The sequence below is a fragment of the Nipponia nippon genome, unplaced genomic scaffold (assembly GCF_047370975.1).
Source record: "Nipponia nippon isolate SJK-2023a ecotype South Korea unplaced genomic scaffold, ASM4737097v1 scaffold_7, whole genome shotgun sequence".
Taxonomy (NCBI): Eukaryota; Metazoa; Chordata; class Aves; order Pelecaniformes; family Threskiornithidae; genus Nipponia; species Nipponia nippon.
The window spans coordinates 24460932-24478212 of record NW_028262391.1 but is presented as its reverse complement, the minus strand read 5'-3'; the positions used below and the strand labels follow the sequence as shown (position 1 = coordinate 24478212).

The window sequence follows — 17281 nt, the reverse complement described above, 5'->3', positions numbered from 1 at the left end:
CTGCATCCCCTCCTGACACCCTCCCCTTCCCCAGACTGCTGTACCTCTGTGTCTGAAACCATACTGGCCAAAAAGACTTCAGCGTGCTTTTCTAGCGCTTGCTTCTCAAGCAAATGAAAAGTGAGATGGTCTGTCAAGGCAGGGGAAATTGTTTCAATAAAAGCTAGAATTACTTGTGCTTCTTCAATCTTTCTCTTGTTGTTTAAGAACTGGAGGTAGAACAATGCTTTTTGATTGTGTGGTACTCTGTAAGAAATCAAGTTGAGTTCGGTAATAGGGTTAAAAGAAAATATAAGTAGTCAGCATTAGGATGCTTTAATAATTTAGTATTTAATCCTGTGATGGGTAGCATTTGTAATTTAGCTTATATGGCATTGTACTGACTCAGAGTTCCTGCAAAAGCAAGCTGCTTCTTGAATTGTATAATACTGTGAATCTCCCTTTCTCTTGCTGCATTTCCTTGGTAGACTGAAGCTGTAAAGTCTAAAATATATTTGTCTATTTTGTGAAGACCTGTGGATTAAGATATATGTTATAAAGCAACTATTCATATGACTTGCTCCACAAAAGCAGGGAGTTTTCTCTGCCACTGCATTTGAGGAAGAGTGCATGAATCACCCAAGAATAGACAGTAAGATATTTCCCTAGGAAAAGTTAGCTTTTTCTTTCCTTTCCCCTGTTCATGGTGTTAAGCATCAGCATTGGGATTTTTCCTTGACTCTGTTACAGCTGTATCTGCTGCTTAGAGCCTTCTGCATGGAGAAGGCCATCGGTTTGGCGCGAGCATAGAGCAGGCAGCCTGCGAACTGGTTCCTGCTTCCTGAGAGCAGATTTCAGGCTAAGAAGGAAGGTGCCCACTTTGAAGTAGGCATTTAACCATTTAAAAGGCTTATGTGGTGTTTAAGGTGTTTGCTGCTGGCCCTTCCATGCCTGGGTAGCAGCTTTTGTGGGACTACACCACTTACCTGAGGAAGTACTTGCTCATCCCCAGAACCACAAGGTTCTTCCATAATAGTTTCTTTTTTTCCTCTTTTTTTGCAGGTGTTTCTTGAACTCTTCAGTGTGTCACAGAACTGTTTTGGGATATCCTGCTTAAACTCTTGGAAGAAAATCTGCCAACAGCCAAAAATGACTTGAGTTGAAGAGCTGCTGCTTTATCCACAGGCAGCGTGTGGGTAGCTCAGTAACTTCTCTGTACCACAGCTTAGCACTGCTTGCTTTCAGCAAGTTGCTCAAGGAGGGGGTTGTTACTAGTGCCTCTCTAGGCTGGGTAATGATCTGCATCTGTTTGTCCCCCGGACACCTGCTGTCTCTATACTGCTCCCGTGTTCTTGGACGTGTCCCAGAGCAGCCACATAGAGAAATGAGCAGCTGCCCTCCTGTATTCTGTAGTCCCATGTGCCGCTCACGAGGTGTTTATGCCTCAGCATGTTTCCTTCACCAGCCCCTTGTGCTGCCTAGGTTGAGCTTCCCTTTGGGCACTCCTTCTAATGAATTGCCCCCTTTATAACATGATGGGAGCTGGAAGTGCCTGCTAACATGAGGTAGCGCAAAAGAGGACAGGCAGTGCTGTACAACAGGGTCTGGCTTTGCTTTCTCCAGGGGTAACATACCTTGAGTAATGTTTATCAAAGTGCACTTATGAACCCCAACATGCCTCAAACCCTACTGTGGACTAACTGGGTCCGAGCAGCAGTTTAGTGAGGTTTCATGTTGGGAGTGCGCTCAGCCCGCTGCAGGCTTGCAGAAATTTCCTGTGAAGTCACCAAATCTGTCAGTACCAGGCTGGTGAAGCTCCTGGTGTTCAGGAACTCACAGCTTCCCCCTCCCCCCCCCCAGTTATATGCCTCATTATGTGCTTCATTAGTGTTCATGCCTATGGTCAAGTAAGAGCTCAGTTCTAGAAATGCTGGTGGTGGGACTTTGATATCGGCTAGCTGAGATGGGAGGTGAAGGAAAGCAAAGTGGAGACTTACCCTGCTGCTGGTGTGATACTGGCTGTGTTAAACTTGACTGTCACCTGTGGAAGGGAATAGAAGAATAGTTGGAGTGGCAGTGGCCTCACATCACCGTTACATAGCATGTGATGGCTCATAGCCAGCTCAAGTCTATCTGTTTGATGTTTGAGGTGGTGGACTTTGAAATGAGATCTTTAAACAACGTGAAATTTTAAAATTGCCCTTCTGTTCTCCCGCTCCCCTTCCATTGCTCACACACTGATGTTTATATATATGCCTGCCTGTGCGAGCAGCCCTGACTGAGATGTGTTCCTCTCTCCCAGGACCAGCTTCCTGCCCGGTGTTCAGTGTCCCGTTTGGATGCACCGTACACTATGGTTCACATCAATGTGTTGAAAAAATTCATGTGTGTTCTTGTGGTGATACTGGTAGCTCTGACAGTTTGCCTGTGGAGAGAGACGAGAAGAAGCTACTATGTTCCTTTCAAGACCGAGAGCGATGATTTACAGGTTCACAGGACTTTGGAAAAATGGAGCCCACTTAAATCCCAGAGCCTTTTCCGTGAAGCAGCCAGTGAATTGGGTCAGATGATACCCAAAACTTTGTTTAGTAACCACAACAAAGTACAAGGCAGCACCTCTGCAACAGCCGAAAAGTCCAAGAAAGCAGCAGACTCTGTGAAGGTATGGGATAAGGACAGTTCATCCAGAAATCTCATACCCAGGCTGCAGAAGGTCAGAAAAAACTACCTGTCCATGAACAAGTACAATGTGACTTACAATGGAAAGAGGAATGCTGCTAAACTCAGCCCAGAGAAGCTGCTCTGCCAGCTACGGGACAGGGTGAACGTGACCATGATACAGGGCTCCGATGGTCCTTTTGATACCTCTGAATGGCAGCAATACCTACCAGGGAAAAGCCTCAATGAAACAGTGGGCCGCCTGGGTCGCTGTGCCGTTGTGTCCTCAGCAGGGTCTCTGAAATCATCTCATTTGGGACAAGAGATAGGTTGGTATCTTTCTATTCACATAAATACAAATAACATAGTTTTATAACTTACGCTGCATAGAAGTAGCCTACTGTCACACTTTTACCATTAAGTCTCTGCTGTGGTCACAGAGGTGTTTAAAATAAGTTGAAATATTATCCTTAAACTTCTTCTAAAGTTAGTGAACACCGCAGCCTAGGAGGAGATGGGAGTAATGATCAGACACTCCTGTCCTCTTATTTATCTGAGGTTAATGCATTAGTTAATAAATTCTGAAACATGAGTCTTGTACTGTGGATTATATAGAAACATGTTTTGATACCAAAACATTTCGTGTCTTTAAGAAAGCAGCATGCAGGGGAAACCAACTCTCCAGCCATCAACTCAGGATTTTGTGGCTGGCAGAAAATTCTCCTGTGCCTGGCAGAAAATTCTCCTGTGCCTACAGTTCCCTCAGCTTTCTTCATTAATTGTTGTTGGAGGCTCAGTTAAAATTCACTTTGCTGAACTGCAGCTTCACTGCAGAAGTTTTAAAGCCTATGGGTGTTCTCTCCGGTGGAAATTGTTTGCAGACTCAGTGTGTCTGTTGGATCAGGTCCCTTTGGGCTGCACTAAGCTGGAAGTAGCCTTCATACTCTGAAACAAGTAAATATCCCTTTAATACTTTATGCATGAACGACCTGGGCAAAGCCTTCAGAATCATAGTCCCCAGATGCTCGTGGGAAGGTCAGGGTTTTCTTCTCGTAGTTGCTCAAAAGTTCGGTCCCAAACTCGTGTGTGCTCCACAGGGCAGTTGGGCATGCGCTAGAATGAAGTTGAACAGCCTGAAGTGTGTGAAAATGCCGTGAAAGTTGAGATGAAAAAGGTAGTGGTGGTGGTATTAACCAGGATAGCATTGCCTCCTGGTAAAAATTACAGGTGGGAGTTGTTTAATGTAATTGTTTCTGCCTCTTACAAGTGTTTGAGGCCATGTAGGTCAAGACTTGGGAAGCCAATTCTGTCTTTGAGTACCTGTCTTGGCTTATTTAGCTGCCTCTTGAAGTTCAGTAGCTAAAGGTTTCCACAGAAGTGACCTTCTGTTGAGCACTCTCTCTTGACACAGCTGGCTTGTGCCCAAGAGTGTCTTGGACTCCAGCATACTGATAAAACTGCTCGCTCCTCCGTAAGGAGACCCTCTCAAGAGCTGAGGGTGATGTTTCCAGTGTGTTGTAATGCAGTCCATGCAAGCGCTGGATTCTGAATCGGAGCAGCCAAGAAGTGCAATGGGCTGTGCTCCGGCTGTGGCACAGCTGAGAGGACGTCAGACGTGAAAAGCCTTTTCATTGTTCCTACGGCTGGTCTCTGAGCCTGTCCCTGAAACTGAAGCACCAGTTTGTTCCAGATCACAAGGGAAGGATGCTGGAAAGGTCACTGTGTAATGTGCTCAAGGCAAATGCCGTTAACCCCTGCTGGTGTCCCTGGCTTGCGTTCCTCGTGCCTGGGTCACAGACTTTAACCTTTCTGCTCAAGCAGTCATCTCTGCTAGTGATTCTGCAGAGTTTTGGGCACTTGCAGCCTTGAGCTGGGCAGGGTGAATATCAAAGGATTCAGGAGTACTCAGTGTATTTATGTATGTTTTTTTCCTAGTTTTGACCTGATGTATTTCCATGTAGGAAAAACTGTGGTTTTCTTGGAGGAAGGTGCCAAAAAGGTACTATGTCTGATGGGCTTAAAATGAAGCATTTGCGTAGATGAGCACAACAGATTGCTGAATTATTGTTCCTTAAATGACCAGGAAATATTTGTTCTGTATAATCACATTAAGATATCAAATGAGCAATTAGTCAATGTAAGGGAGGCTGGCAGAGCAGAACAGGGAGAAGCTTGTAAACAAGCAGCTCTTCTTTTACTGGGCTCTTGGTGTTATTGGAGGTTATGAATTGCCAGTGAAAAGTCTGATACGGGAAATACCGAGTGCAGCACAACCACCTGGAGACTTCCTGGCTTCAGAGAGCCAGCTACTCTGCCTGTGCAGACATTAAACACCCTTTTTAAATGCAAATTTAGGGCATAATAACGCTTGGTGTCTGGCTGAAGTTATATGAGGAAATTATAACCTTGTACTCCATTGATGCAATGTAGGATGTGGAATTAAGGGTCTGTAGTGGTAACTACAGACCTGCTGCTCAGCATGGACACATTTTTTCTGGAAATGTCACCTTTCTGGGTTTTGTGTGTTGCTTTGGAAGGGCTCTAAACAAGATCCATTTGTCTATGAGAATAAAGTAGCTGAGAAACTAGTCTTTGCTTCCAGTGATTACTGATCCTCTAGCATTGCTTGTGAAAACACCCCTGTTTTCAAGAAAATGATCTCAAAAAGACCCCATTCTGGAGCCAATGAGCCCTTCTGCCCTGGCTGGGGACTCGGCAATTCCCCGCAGACCCAGCTGCGGCTGGTGTGAGCTGTGGCTGTGGGGCCTCGGCGCAAAGGCAGGGAAGCTGGTCCTGCTCCTGCAGCTGAACGCTTCTGATCACATAAAAGGTTTCCTATCCAAATCTAGCCGGTAGGTATGGAGAAGCCGGGATGCCAGGGTGATGGTCACGTACACCCTCTGTGCCGCAGCAGCAATCTGGCTCCATGGCATTGCGGCAGCGTGGCTGGCTGTGCCGAGGCAGAGGAGGGTGCTGGAGGAATGCTGTGCTATCTTAAGAGATGATGCCAGCAGAGGAAAATGCAGTGAATCCCAAGGCGTGTAACAAGCCATGCCTGTTAAATGCACAGCGGTGGTTTTATTTCTGTAACGTGGGAGGTATGCTGGCAGGCTGAAGCCAGTTTCGTTTTCCACTGTGGTGGTTATGCATGTTTCTCAGGCTGGTCAACCTCCAGGGTGCAAGAGAGGTTGCTGGCTTGCCATTATTTCTTAGTTCCTTAGTTTGCAGCCAGCCACATGGTAAATCAATTGTGTATCAGTCTATCTCCTGGTAAAGCGTTTGGAAGGAAGAAGAGGGAGAGGGAGAGGGAGAGAGATGCCACGCTCCTCTGTGCAGAGCAAATGCTAGGGCTGCACTCTCAGCTGGCCAGCGGATCGTAGTTTTGAAAAGTTGATTTTTAAAGATGTATTGATCATGAAGTTAGACTAACAACTTCTGCAGAACCTGGCTTGGTATTTCTAGTTGTTACATGGAAAGTCTGCAGGGACTAGCCAGATTGTATTAGAAATGCAGGCGAATAACCTATTACACATCTATCACTCAAAAAACAGTTGTTAGCTCATGGGTTTTCACTCTGTTTTGCTTTCAGACAGCCATGATGCCGTCTTGCGATTCAATGGGGCTCCTACCAAGGGGTTTCAGGAAGATGTGGGGCAAAAGACAACAATTCGTCTTGTGAACTCCCAGGTAGGTCTGACGAATGTGTGCCAAATGGGCCCAGCGTGGCAGAGCTGCGTAACTCCCCTGTGCCTGCCTGGGAGCTGAATGGCAGCCTGAAATAACAACATCCACGGGGCTTCTGGGTTCATCTGCTGCTGGAAGGCCTTTAAAATGAATTTGGGGAGAACAGGGCTTTCTATCTGATTTCTCCTGTCCCTAGCAGATAGCCATAGGATGGGGACATCCTTCCTTGTAATGGAAGGACAGCTGGCAAATCTGAGGTTACTGCAGTTAAATTAGCGTGCGCTAGTGAACCTGCGGTAGCCTGCTTGCGATTTATGGCAAGCACAAGGTGTTATTATTTTTGGCTTGGCTCGAAGCCTCTTCTAAGTGCAGGAAGGCCAGCTGCACGCTTGCTGCTGTGCTTGGGGAGTGCGAGGCAGGAATGGCACCGCAGCTCAGCTAATGCTGCTCAGCAAACCGAGGTGTGTCAAGAGGTGGGTTGTGCCCGCCCTGGAGATGGGTATGAAGAATGAAGGAAGTTTATTAGGTTTTTAATGAAAGAACAGTGCTTCTTTTCTGCCCAGTGATGTTGCAGACATCTAGATAACATGTTAACCTGGGCTGTTAACTGGCTAAAGACAATTGGCAAAGGACTCACCTTTAAAGCTGTAGCCGGCACGCAGCCAGGAGAGGGTATGGACTCTGGTGGGTGAGTCAGAGGGTCCAGGACCTCATTGCAGAGCACAGCAGAAAGTACCTTTTAACACAAGGCATCACTTAATTAGTTAAATTCTTTTTGACTCTCCGAGAGCTCTTTTGGGGTATAAGGCTGTCCCTCTGCTAATTTCCTTTGGACTTCAATAGACTTTGAAGCAGATCCTCAGTGGTTAGGAACCATGTCTAGCAATACATTAGCAGGGTTAGTAAGCCACCCATTCAGGAGCAGTGAGACCCACAACAGAGACCTTCGCTCCTCTAGGAACATCTTGGAGAGTGTTTGCACCTTGCTTCCATGTACCTGTTACACTTCATGTTTGTCTATTTGTGGGGGGAGAAATGTTCAAGCGTAGATATGCAGGGAGAAGAGGAAATTACAGTGAGAGAATGGTGAGGGACAGTGACTGCTGGTGAGAGAATGGAAGGGGACAGTAAAATACCAAATAGGCCAAGCGTCGTTGAATGAAAGACCTGGTGTGGTGTTGCAGCGCAGAATACGAGCACCTTCTCACTGAGAAGAGGGGGAGGAGGCTGTAGGCACATGAAGACTGAGGGCGAGAGATGGGGGACTGAAGCATAGCTTTTGTACTCCAGAACTGAAAAGGCAGTTTCCTTTCCTCACCCCAAAGCTGAGATGCATAGGCCTGCAGTTTTCTCGTCTACTCCTGTGTGAGGAGTCCATGGGTGCTGCCATGTAAAAAGGTTTGAAGTTTCTCAAAGCAGCAGCAGGAGCTTGGCCATCATCCTCAAAGGCAAGACGTGGAGCGAGCTTTTAACCAGTTTCCCTAGTTCATTTTTCCTGTCTTTTGAAGTATGTTCTTGCTTCTTGTCAAAAGCTGTTGCTACCTCTTTGTGCTCTTGGGTCCTTTTGGGTCTTACCTTCTCCCCTTGCTGCCGTGCTGTTCTCCCACGTGCTGCATCTTGATTTCCCTGCATTAAACCACCAGTCAGATGTGGGACAGTTTGTCCTTTTTGAACCAATCTGGTTTTTAGCAGACGTATCTGGCTGCTGACATCCTTCTTCCTCTGCCCTGTTTGACCTCTCAATTTTTTTTATCTTTCTTTTCTGTGTGTATTTTTATGATGTCAGATAGGTGTTATCACTTAAGAAAACTTCCTCTGGAGGATGTGTGCATTGCCAAACTTACTGTGATATGAAGTCGTTTACCAGTAAAACCATGTACATGAGCTGTGTGATACCCGGGTTATCTGCACAGGGAGAAGGGTAACAGTATGATTGTACAGCTGTAATATAGCAGTAATAACTCTCTGTGTGGATGCTCTTATTTTGGACTAAGGTAGTTACAGCCATGTCATTATAGTGCTTCTGTTCTCCATGCAGATCAGCCTGCAGCTGTGGGTGACACTTTTCATCTGCCACCATCCCCTCTGAATGGAGACACCAGCTTAGAAAACTTCATTACAGGGAGAGCACAATTGTTGCTGTTTTTGAGGCTAAATGCAGCGTTGATCTAGCTGCTAAACAGGGCAAAAGATGCTCTCTGTGTGAATACTGCAGGAGTCTCTCTTCTGGAGTTTCTAAACTGAACAGCTCTAACTGCAGATCCTGTTATCTTCAGGGATAACTGGATTGGGAGCCTGGTTTTCTTCTGTGTTTTTATTTGCACATTTAATGGTTCGGTGCTGTTCTAGTCATGGTGACATCATTTTTACCTTCTTGTTAGTGGGGTTGCCTGATGGTGTTTTGTTTTCAGCTGCTTGCAGGCATCAGGTACTGGCTGGACAAGCTGTAATTTGTTCTTGTTTTGGATTTGGCTTTTCTTATGTTGCAAGTGGTCACTGGGAGCAGAGATGGGATTGTGGCTTGGCTGCTTTTATTTTGGCTCTTACTATTGATCAGTCCTTGGTCTATTCCCAAAATGAAGGAAATGGGATGTCCTGAATCTAATCTGTCAGAACTAGTCTGTATGGAGTAGGATCCCTTCGGCATGTGTGGCCCGTGGCCCTAAGTTGCTTAATAACTATCTGAAGATATTTTTCTGTAATTTGCTGACCAGTCACTAGCACATATCTAGGGGTGGATGGTTTTAACAGTAGAGCAGGGTATCTTGTACATCTCTGTGCACAGGGAAAGATTAATAGATTGATACTGGTGGGGGGGAGAAATTTGGGATCCTCAGATCTGAGGATAGGCTTGTAGGTCCACAAGCTTAGTATTTGTTTTAAAGAAAGATATTCTTTAACATTGCCTTGCTTATTTTCTTAGACCTTCACTGGTTCATCAGTACCGCTTCCTTTAATGGCATGTTTTCCTGCAGTCTTACGCAAGACATCGATGTGCCCTGGGAAAGCACTTGCATCTTGCAAAAATGAGGGCTGAAGAGTGTGTGGGGGGAGTGCCAGTGTTCTGTAGGACACAACTCCTTTCTGCAGAGCTGACCAAGGACCAGAGTACCTCATTCGTCCCAACCGTTGTTTATGGTTCTCCTTGGCTGGCTCCTCGCTGTCATGGAGAGCACTCTCTGCTTTGGCTGCGTTTGCTGTTATTGGCACTAACGAGTCTTCAGGGAGGAAGAGAAAGGAGATAGCTCACCAGTGGAATGGAGTAAGATTGTGATGGGAAAAGGGAGCATGTTTACATTACGGGGCATTGACTGCCATACCAGAGAGAAGGAACTCATTTTGATACGGTCAATAAACATACCAGGAGGGTAGGGGCTCTGTTAGCAAAATTCACTTGCTGAACAGTGAATTGGCTAAAGAACAAATTAACTAGGAAATCAATAGATCAGTTAACTAATTAGGACCAAAAAGCTGGGCAAGACAAATAAGTCATGTAGCAATTTAAATTCATTTAACTACTTGCAAAGAACCAGTTGCTATGAAACAGAACAAATAGGCACTAAAGGTATCTGGGGAGCCAGATTCCTCCAGCAAGCGGGTTAAGTGACCGATAGGCAACTAGTAGTGCCAGGACCAGCTCTGTGGTGTAGGGAAGGAAACAGCAAACACTTTGTGGCTGTGGGGGTGCTCCCCACCTCGTTGCTTATCCCTTTGCTTCTGTGCCTGTCACAGCTCTCTAGGGGTGTGTGCCTCCGCCAACTCACATGGCTTTGCTTGGCTGACCTTTGCTTTCTCTGATGCTCAGTCTCTCTTAAAGCTTCCCTTCACATGTTTCACATCAGAAAAGTTCCCGAAAGATTTCAAGCCTTTAAATAGAAACAATGAAATGAAAATAAAGCGCCCGTGCTCCTTGCGCCGTTCCTGTCCTGTTGCGCTGCTCCATCCCACTGGTACTTGGCTAAGGGGATGGCTGGTGCCAGCTGCCATGCCTTCTCCTTGACTCTGCCTCTGGTGTCCATGGAGCGGAGGCAGAAGTTCACACCTGCAGCGTTGCATGTTCCAGTTAACAAGTGGCCTAGATATTTTAGCTACTGTAAGGAAATGAAACTAGGCAGTGCACGTGGTCAAGGCCAAAGCCTAATCCCACAGAGTTAAGAACAGATGTGAGGAAACCCTTTTTGCTTTTGGAATAATTCGCATCTGGGCTGGCCAGAGTGTCCTTGTGCTCTGTTTATGGTGACAGCCAGGAAGGTAGCCTGCTGCTGGGGCAGCTGGGATACTCGAGGATAAATTGGCTAGCTCTTAATTAGGTCCATGGAGAAAATCAGGACAAATGGGAGCTGATTTTTATGATGACACTTTTCTTCAGCAGATGTTTACAAGCTGTGTCTGTACAGGTTATGGCTTCGGGTGGGGAGGACAGGAGGCCAGTCCCAGTCTCATTTGATTCTGACTGTTAGCTTTTTGCTGCAGACCTGTGTTGCCCTCAGGCATCATGAGCTGTGACGGTTGTGTCCAGGCTGTAGAGGGCAACTTCTCTGTTTGAACCACCTGGTTTTGTTCATTTGGGAAAGCCTCTGGTGGAGCAGCCTCTCTCCATTGATACTGTCTCTAGCATGTGTGCTTTGCTGTTGTGGTGCTTTCCTCCTCATTGCTGCTCTCACAAGATTCAAACCTCCCTTGCCCGAGTTGCATCACCCTGCTCTGGAGAGGCAAGGTGGGGCTCAGTGCGAGGGTGAGCTGGGGTGCCATGGGCTCTCATCTCTTGCACTGGTGCTCTTGCAGCAAGTTGGCCTAGCGCTGAGCCCTGTCTGCCTGAGTTCGTGCTGGTCAGGAGAAACCGCCCACGTGCTGACTTTTTTTTGGTTCAAATGAAGGTTCTTGATAAAGCCAACGGTGTGTTTGCATTAGGCTCTTCCTGGACTGTGCTGGCGACTGGTGGCAGCAACTGATGTTCCCACCTGCTTCTGGTGGTTGTAGCAATGGTATCCATCATACAAGCTGGGTCACTCTGCGGGTCCTTTCCTTATTTCATTATTGAAGATGGATAGAGAAAACCTTGTAAAGCGTACTGGCAGTTTTTCTTATGACTCTCCACTAAATCCTGTGCTGCTAGATAGGACTGGAGTGGGCATTGGAAGGGCATCACTGGGGGTTGTCTCCTTGCCTGAACACAGTGGGTCATGCTCAATAACCAGCAGTGGGGTGGCTGTGGCTGTACTCAGGTATGTTTTACGGCTTGGCTGCCTGCTGATTCTGACAGCATACTATATATTACTGTATTTGTTGTTGTTATTCAAGCTTGTAACTGTTGAGGAGCAGCAGTTCCTGAGGGAAGCGCTATATAACACTGGAATCTTAATTGTCTGGGATCCAGCACCATATCATGCAGAAATTCATGAGGTAAGGCTGAGTTTTCTGTAAATAAAATGAGATTCATATGCTTCAAAGTGCATCTGTTAACCCACTTCCTCCTAATGTGGCCAATCACTCATTTTAAGGCCATTCTTGTTTATCTCTTCATTATCATGGATACATCTATATGTACTTCTGAGAGTATCCCATGTAGGGGTGCTTCTAGGGAAACACTTGCCTGTTCCTGATCCCTGTGAAGGGCCTCAGGCCAAGTGTAAGGGGTCACCACCTTTACTTTCCCATGGGCTGATGCCGCAGGGAGGAGGTCACTATTGGCTGCAGTAGTTGTCATCTCGCCAGAGGATGATCTCTTTCTGACACTTGCTGTAAGATTTGCTGATGGTTGATGCTTGGATATTTCAAGCACCAGTCAGACATAAGATATACTTGATGCATTATGAATGGATTAGGAAACCCTCTGAAGATTTTAGCAAATGTCTCCTCTCTGTATCAGCTAGACTTTCAGTTGCAGGTGTTGCAATCCCTCTAGTATTCACTTTTCAGTTTGAGTACAAAAGGGCTCATGTGTGATGAGCTTTGGAGGCTCAGGGTGAAAGCGGGTAGGAGTGAATACTCCATTCGTTTCTTTTAAGCTCCATCTGTAACTGAGAGGTCTTTGCGTTCTTTTCTCTGGACTGCAGTTCCTGTTTTCTCACTAATGTTTATTCTTGTGTCTAGTCCCACACCTCCAGGAGACATGAGGGTGTATGTTCAGCACGTTTCAGAGTCAGTAAAACCAGAATGGGATTAGCATAGGAAAAAATCTCAAAGTTACTTTAAGAAAACATAAACCCTTCCTAAGTGCTTTTACTGAAAGGGGAAGTTTTAGGATGCAAATCAGCTCAGCCTGTTTTAGGAGGCTGTGCTGAGGGCACTTGCTTGAAGAATAGGATGCTTTGTACTCCAGCATGCAGAGGGGTTGGGGTCTGTAACATTTAAGGCAGACTTCTCAACATCATCTGCTATTGGGGGATGCAGAATGAAATTATACAAGATGGCTGATCTCATTTAGTGGTCGTTCACTGCCAAAGAGAGGTTTTTTTCCTGCTCTGTTCACTGAGGCAAGTCACCACAGCGACCCAAAGGGCAGATGAGGTGGTGGGGGACAGAGGGTGAGTGTGTGTAGGTATAGCAGGACCTTTTCCCCCTGGCAGTAGCAGGTTCACTTGTCCTCGTTTCCCATTGGTAATGGGAAAGAGTGGGCTAAAAATGAGAAGAGTTTGACTTCTTGTTTCTGTTTTTCCAGTGGTACAGAAAACCAGACTACAACTTTTTTGAAAGCTATAAGGCATATCGTAGTACACACCCAGAGCAGCCCTTCTATATCCTGAATCCAAAAATGCAGTGGCAACTCTGGGATATTCTGCAGGAGAATTCCATGGAGCATATTCAGCCTAATCCACCATCGTCAGGAATGCTTGGTAAGATAATTGCCCTCTAAACTTCTCATTCAGTCTGCAGGAACTCTCCAGGATGCCTTTTTTCCAAGACAACTACAGATTTATGGTGCTTATCAGAGTTGCTTTTACAGTGTTTGTCTTACACCAAAATTTAAGCTTCCTGTCTTTAAAGCAGCAGCTCAGTTGTGTTAAAGTAAGCGGTTTGCAGCACCCCTCTGAAACAGCGGTTACAAACATGGCCTGGTTCCACGTGGAAACAGGAGAGCAGATTGTAACATCAGATATTCTCTAGGATTTCTAGCTTCTAGTGCCAGAGCAGTTCCCGTGGGGTGCGAGAGGAAGGATACAGCTCCTGTGGGCTCAGATCTTGTCAGGCAAAGAAATCTGGTTACTGCAGATGAAATTTAAGTGCTGCCTGTTTATGCTTTCCATATAGATATGGAAAAAAATATATATGGAAAAATATATATAGCAAAAGACTTACTGGGAGGCTGGGGATGGTCAGACTGAATAGTTGCCCTGACAAGTTAAGTGACATTCCCCCTTATTTAGCATGTTAACGTCTTGTTTGTCAGCATGCTAAATCCAGCCTCTCGGCAAAGGGGCTCATTTTATGTTCTGTTTTTGCAAAGCTTTTCCTTCTTATTGGAGAGCAGATCTCATGACCAGCTGAATAAAAAGGAGTGAACTTCTGAGGAAGTTCACATGTATTTGAAATCACAGTGTAGACGTATGGTTTTGTTTGCCACGTGGATGTCCAACTGCTGTGCTTCAGCCCTTCTTCTGCTCCCGTCTCTGCTCCCATTGCTGCTGGGGCACAGGCACCCTTCTGCCTCTGTGTAAACAGAGTCACTTCTTATTTTTGCCAGTCAAATGTCTAATTTTCTTCCACAATCTTGCTCTCGCCCAGCACCTATTACATCATTGCTGGGATATGTGCAGAACAACTACGCGACAGCATAGTCAATGACTTCAGCAGCAAAATTGTTGTTAACTGGAGTTAGGGGCTTGAAGGCAGGCACCAGGCCACATCAGACAGCAAATTCCTCTGTGGCTTAACTTTGGGCCAAGTTACCAGCTTTGTAAAACAAGTCACCTCGCCAGACTCGGGGGCAGAGATGAGTTCCAGTTTGCAGCTCTGGGTTTCCTGGAAGGCCTAAGCATGAATGAAAATTGTCATTTGAAAAGGTGGATGAAAATGTGTTTAAAATGCACTTCAGTTAAACAAGTGGTTTCACGGATGGGTTCTTTTAATGTCTTGTAAACTGTGTTGCTCTGATCATGCATGGTCCCTGATGTCTCGGATACTGCATGAATTTTCTGTGCTGTTATACATGGGTTCTGTTTCCCTAGTATATTCTTGCTATTTCTTGCACTTGAAAGAAAAGTAGCCACTAACTATGGCTTACTTCTGATCTGACCAGAAGGTTGAGGTCTGTGCCCAGCGGTGGCGTGAATGTCCTCCAGTGGTTCCTGTGCCTGTCGGAAGACACAGGAGGGCAGCACCGCTCTGCTGCGGGGGAGCTGGGGAGCCTGGGGAGCAGAGGCCCCTGGGTCTCCCTGAGCCATCTCCAGGCACGGTTGCTTTCATATCCCCTGCGTTCACAAGAGGCAGGTGGGGAAAAGGTGAAGGTCTCGTCGCTGCTTACCCAAGCAGGTTTGAGATGGGCTGTTTGGATCAGCTAATTGTAGTGCACGGTTGGCAGACGCCCAAGTTTCCATGAAAGTCGTGGAGAATGGTAGCGCTCTTAAAAATTGGGCTTTTGGCATGGATGTCACTGTAAACAATCTGCTGTAATCAAGGTGATCATAGCTTTGCAAGAGAGGGCTTCAGAAAACAGCCCCGTCTGGCCAGACTTGTTTTCTCCCCCTCTCGCCTGAACGTTCAGAAAGGAAACCCTTCCCCTTGGAGCTGGCTGCTCCTTGCTGACCGCCTGTCTCGCTGGAATGTTTCATCGGTTCTCTGGTTTGACATGGGGATGTCTGCTTTCTATCCCTTCCTAGGCATTGTGATCATGATGACGCTCTGTGATGAAGTGGATGTGTATGAATTTCTCCCTTCCAAACGGCAGACGGACATTTGCCACTATTACCAGAAGTTTCACGACCGTGCCTGTACCATGGGAGCTTACCACCCTCTCCTGTTTGAGAAAAACTTGGTGAAGCATATAAACCAGGGCACAGATGAGGACATCTATACTCACGGGAAAGTCACTTTGCCCGGCTTCCGAAATGTGCATTGCTAGCAGATCAGTTTTTAGTGTGTTTAGGAATTTTTCTTGACTGTCAAAGCACTTTTTAAATCAGGGTTGTCGGATTTGGTAGGTCTAAGCACTGGTGTGTTTTGACAGCTCTTCCATGTTGCAACACTTGCTCTTAGGACTTTGCTGCCTAACTTCTCCCAGCTGTAAGGCGGTGTTAATATATTGCGGTACGTCCACGCGGTATCTGCATGAGCCACTGCAATAAATTTACTCCTGGTGGAGCCAGGCTCATGCAGCAGGTGGATATCTCTGTCTTCATCTCAACCAATGATGGTGTATGGGAGATGCAGGAGAGGCTTTCTAAGCAGAGATTGCACAAGTCGGAATCAAATGCTGAATATAGTTCCGTTTGCTTCAAAGGGGTTATGACAACCAAAAATAAACAATAATAAATAATTTAAAACTTGTTTGCATGGTCCTAGGAGCTCTTTGGAGCAGGGCTGATTTGTGGAAACACTGTCAAAACTGTGTACTGATAAGCTAAACTCTTAGTCCAAAATATTTGATTTTATAAACAATTTGTAAAATAACCATGGCAACTTCCTTTCAAATTGTAAGACTTCTGAAATCATTCAGGTGGCATTTTTGGCAAAGGAGGAGGGAGGCAATTCACAATTCAGTGATTCTTGCAAGACTTTTTAATCTTTTTACCTTTTTTTTAATTGCTTAAAATACATTTTAGTGAACATTAACTTCTCCAGTACAGTGCTGGGCTTGGTACAGAAGAAACCTAATTTCAAAAATGTTTTAGGGAAGATGTTCCAGGGCACAAATGGGAGAACTCACTGAAAGTTGGTACCTCTTTCCAGCAATTTGCTCGTCTACCTTTGCAATTATTGGCAAATTACTTGCTGGCTTGTCTCTGGTAACAGACATGCCACGTAGCTGCTGGCCAGATAAGTCCCACTTCTCTGCAAGCTAACGGAGGTGATCTCAGTTGCTGTGTGCTTTCTGAATAGGTGGGGAGCAGACGCATTGCCCCCGTGCTTCATGAGCAGTGGGGAGGGAGAGTGTGCTCTGCTTCTCGTGCTGAAGCACAGGCAGAATTGAGGAGGGCAGCTTTTCCCTGCTCGAGGGGACTCTCCTGTAGCGGCATGGTGGAAGTAGTAGCTCTGCAATCTCTGTACGTCAGTGAGAACACCTTCCTTGTCCTCTTCTGTACTGATGTGTTTCATGATGTCTGTAAAGAAAGCTTTTTCTTCTCCTGTTTTGAATAAATCCTGTGAAGTCATTGGCTTGTTCTTGCCTTGGTGAAACCAGTGTAAATGCCGTTGCTCCGTGGCCCTGGGGACTTCTACCACTCTTGCACCAGCACAGGCAGAGCTGGGAGTGCAGCTGTTCACCCTCTCGTTTTGGTAAGCCCACGGCTCTTGCCCCATCTTGGTGGGAGGGCCGCTGCAGAGCTGTTCCTCCAGCTCCAAGGCTGGCTTTCTGCACGCCCATCTGTTTGGATGGATTGGATCTGTCAGTGTTTACAAATTGTATGTCATGTCATATATATTTGTAAAAAAATTCAGGTCCTTACACTACTGCTCAGGGGCACAAGGACAAGAATGTGATGAAGCCCATGAGTGTCTTGTTAAGGATTCATTTTCACTGTTAGGGAAGGAGAGAGCTTACAGAGGAAAAGCTAGCAGAGGCTGTTGGGGTGAGCCATAGCAAACCTCTCTCCATCTCCACTCTTAGTTTCTAACAGTCCTACCTCTGGCCCTTGGATCAAGGGGTTGTCTGCCACAGCGATTTGTCTTCTTAGTATGTGTTTAGTTGGGATTCAAATAGCTTCTTCCTTTTTTCCTAGGCTGTCTCATTTGTTATTTCTCACAATGTTATTTTCCCCCGCCTCCCTGTTGGGGTGACTGGACCAGCCACTGTGCAATGGAT

The 17281-nt window shown here is 46.1% G+C and overlaps 1 protein-coding gene across 8 annotated transcripts in view; it reads left to right on the top strand.

Annotated features, from left to right (window-relative positions):
• The window catches only part of ST6GAL1 (ST6 beta-galactoside alpha-2,6-sialyltransferase 1), an 85881-nt gene extending 69250 nt beyond the window's left edge, over positions 1–16631 (top strand). For all 8 annotated transcript variants that reach the window (XM_087740711.1, XM_087740713.1, XM_087740712.1 and 5 more), the window contains 6 exons: positions 1042–1171; positions 2282–2966; positions 6227–6324; positions 11623–11724; positions 12983–13157; positions 15141–16631. In XM_087740711.1, coding sequence (XP_087596837.1) covers positions 2333–2966; positions 6227–6324; positions 11623–11724; positions 12983–13157; positions 15141–15382 — 1251 coding nt within the window. In that variant the 5' untranslated portion in view covers positions 1042–1171; positions 2282–2332 and the 3' untranslated portion in view covers positions 15383–16631. The remainder of the gene's footprint in view (positions 1–1041; positions 1172–2281; positions 2967–6226; positions 6325–11622; positions 11725–12982; positions 13158–15140) is intronic.
• The last annotated feature ends 650 nt before the right edge of the window (positions 16632–17281 follow it).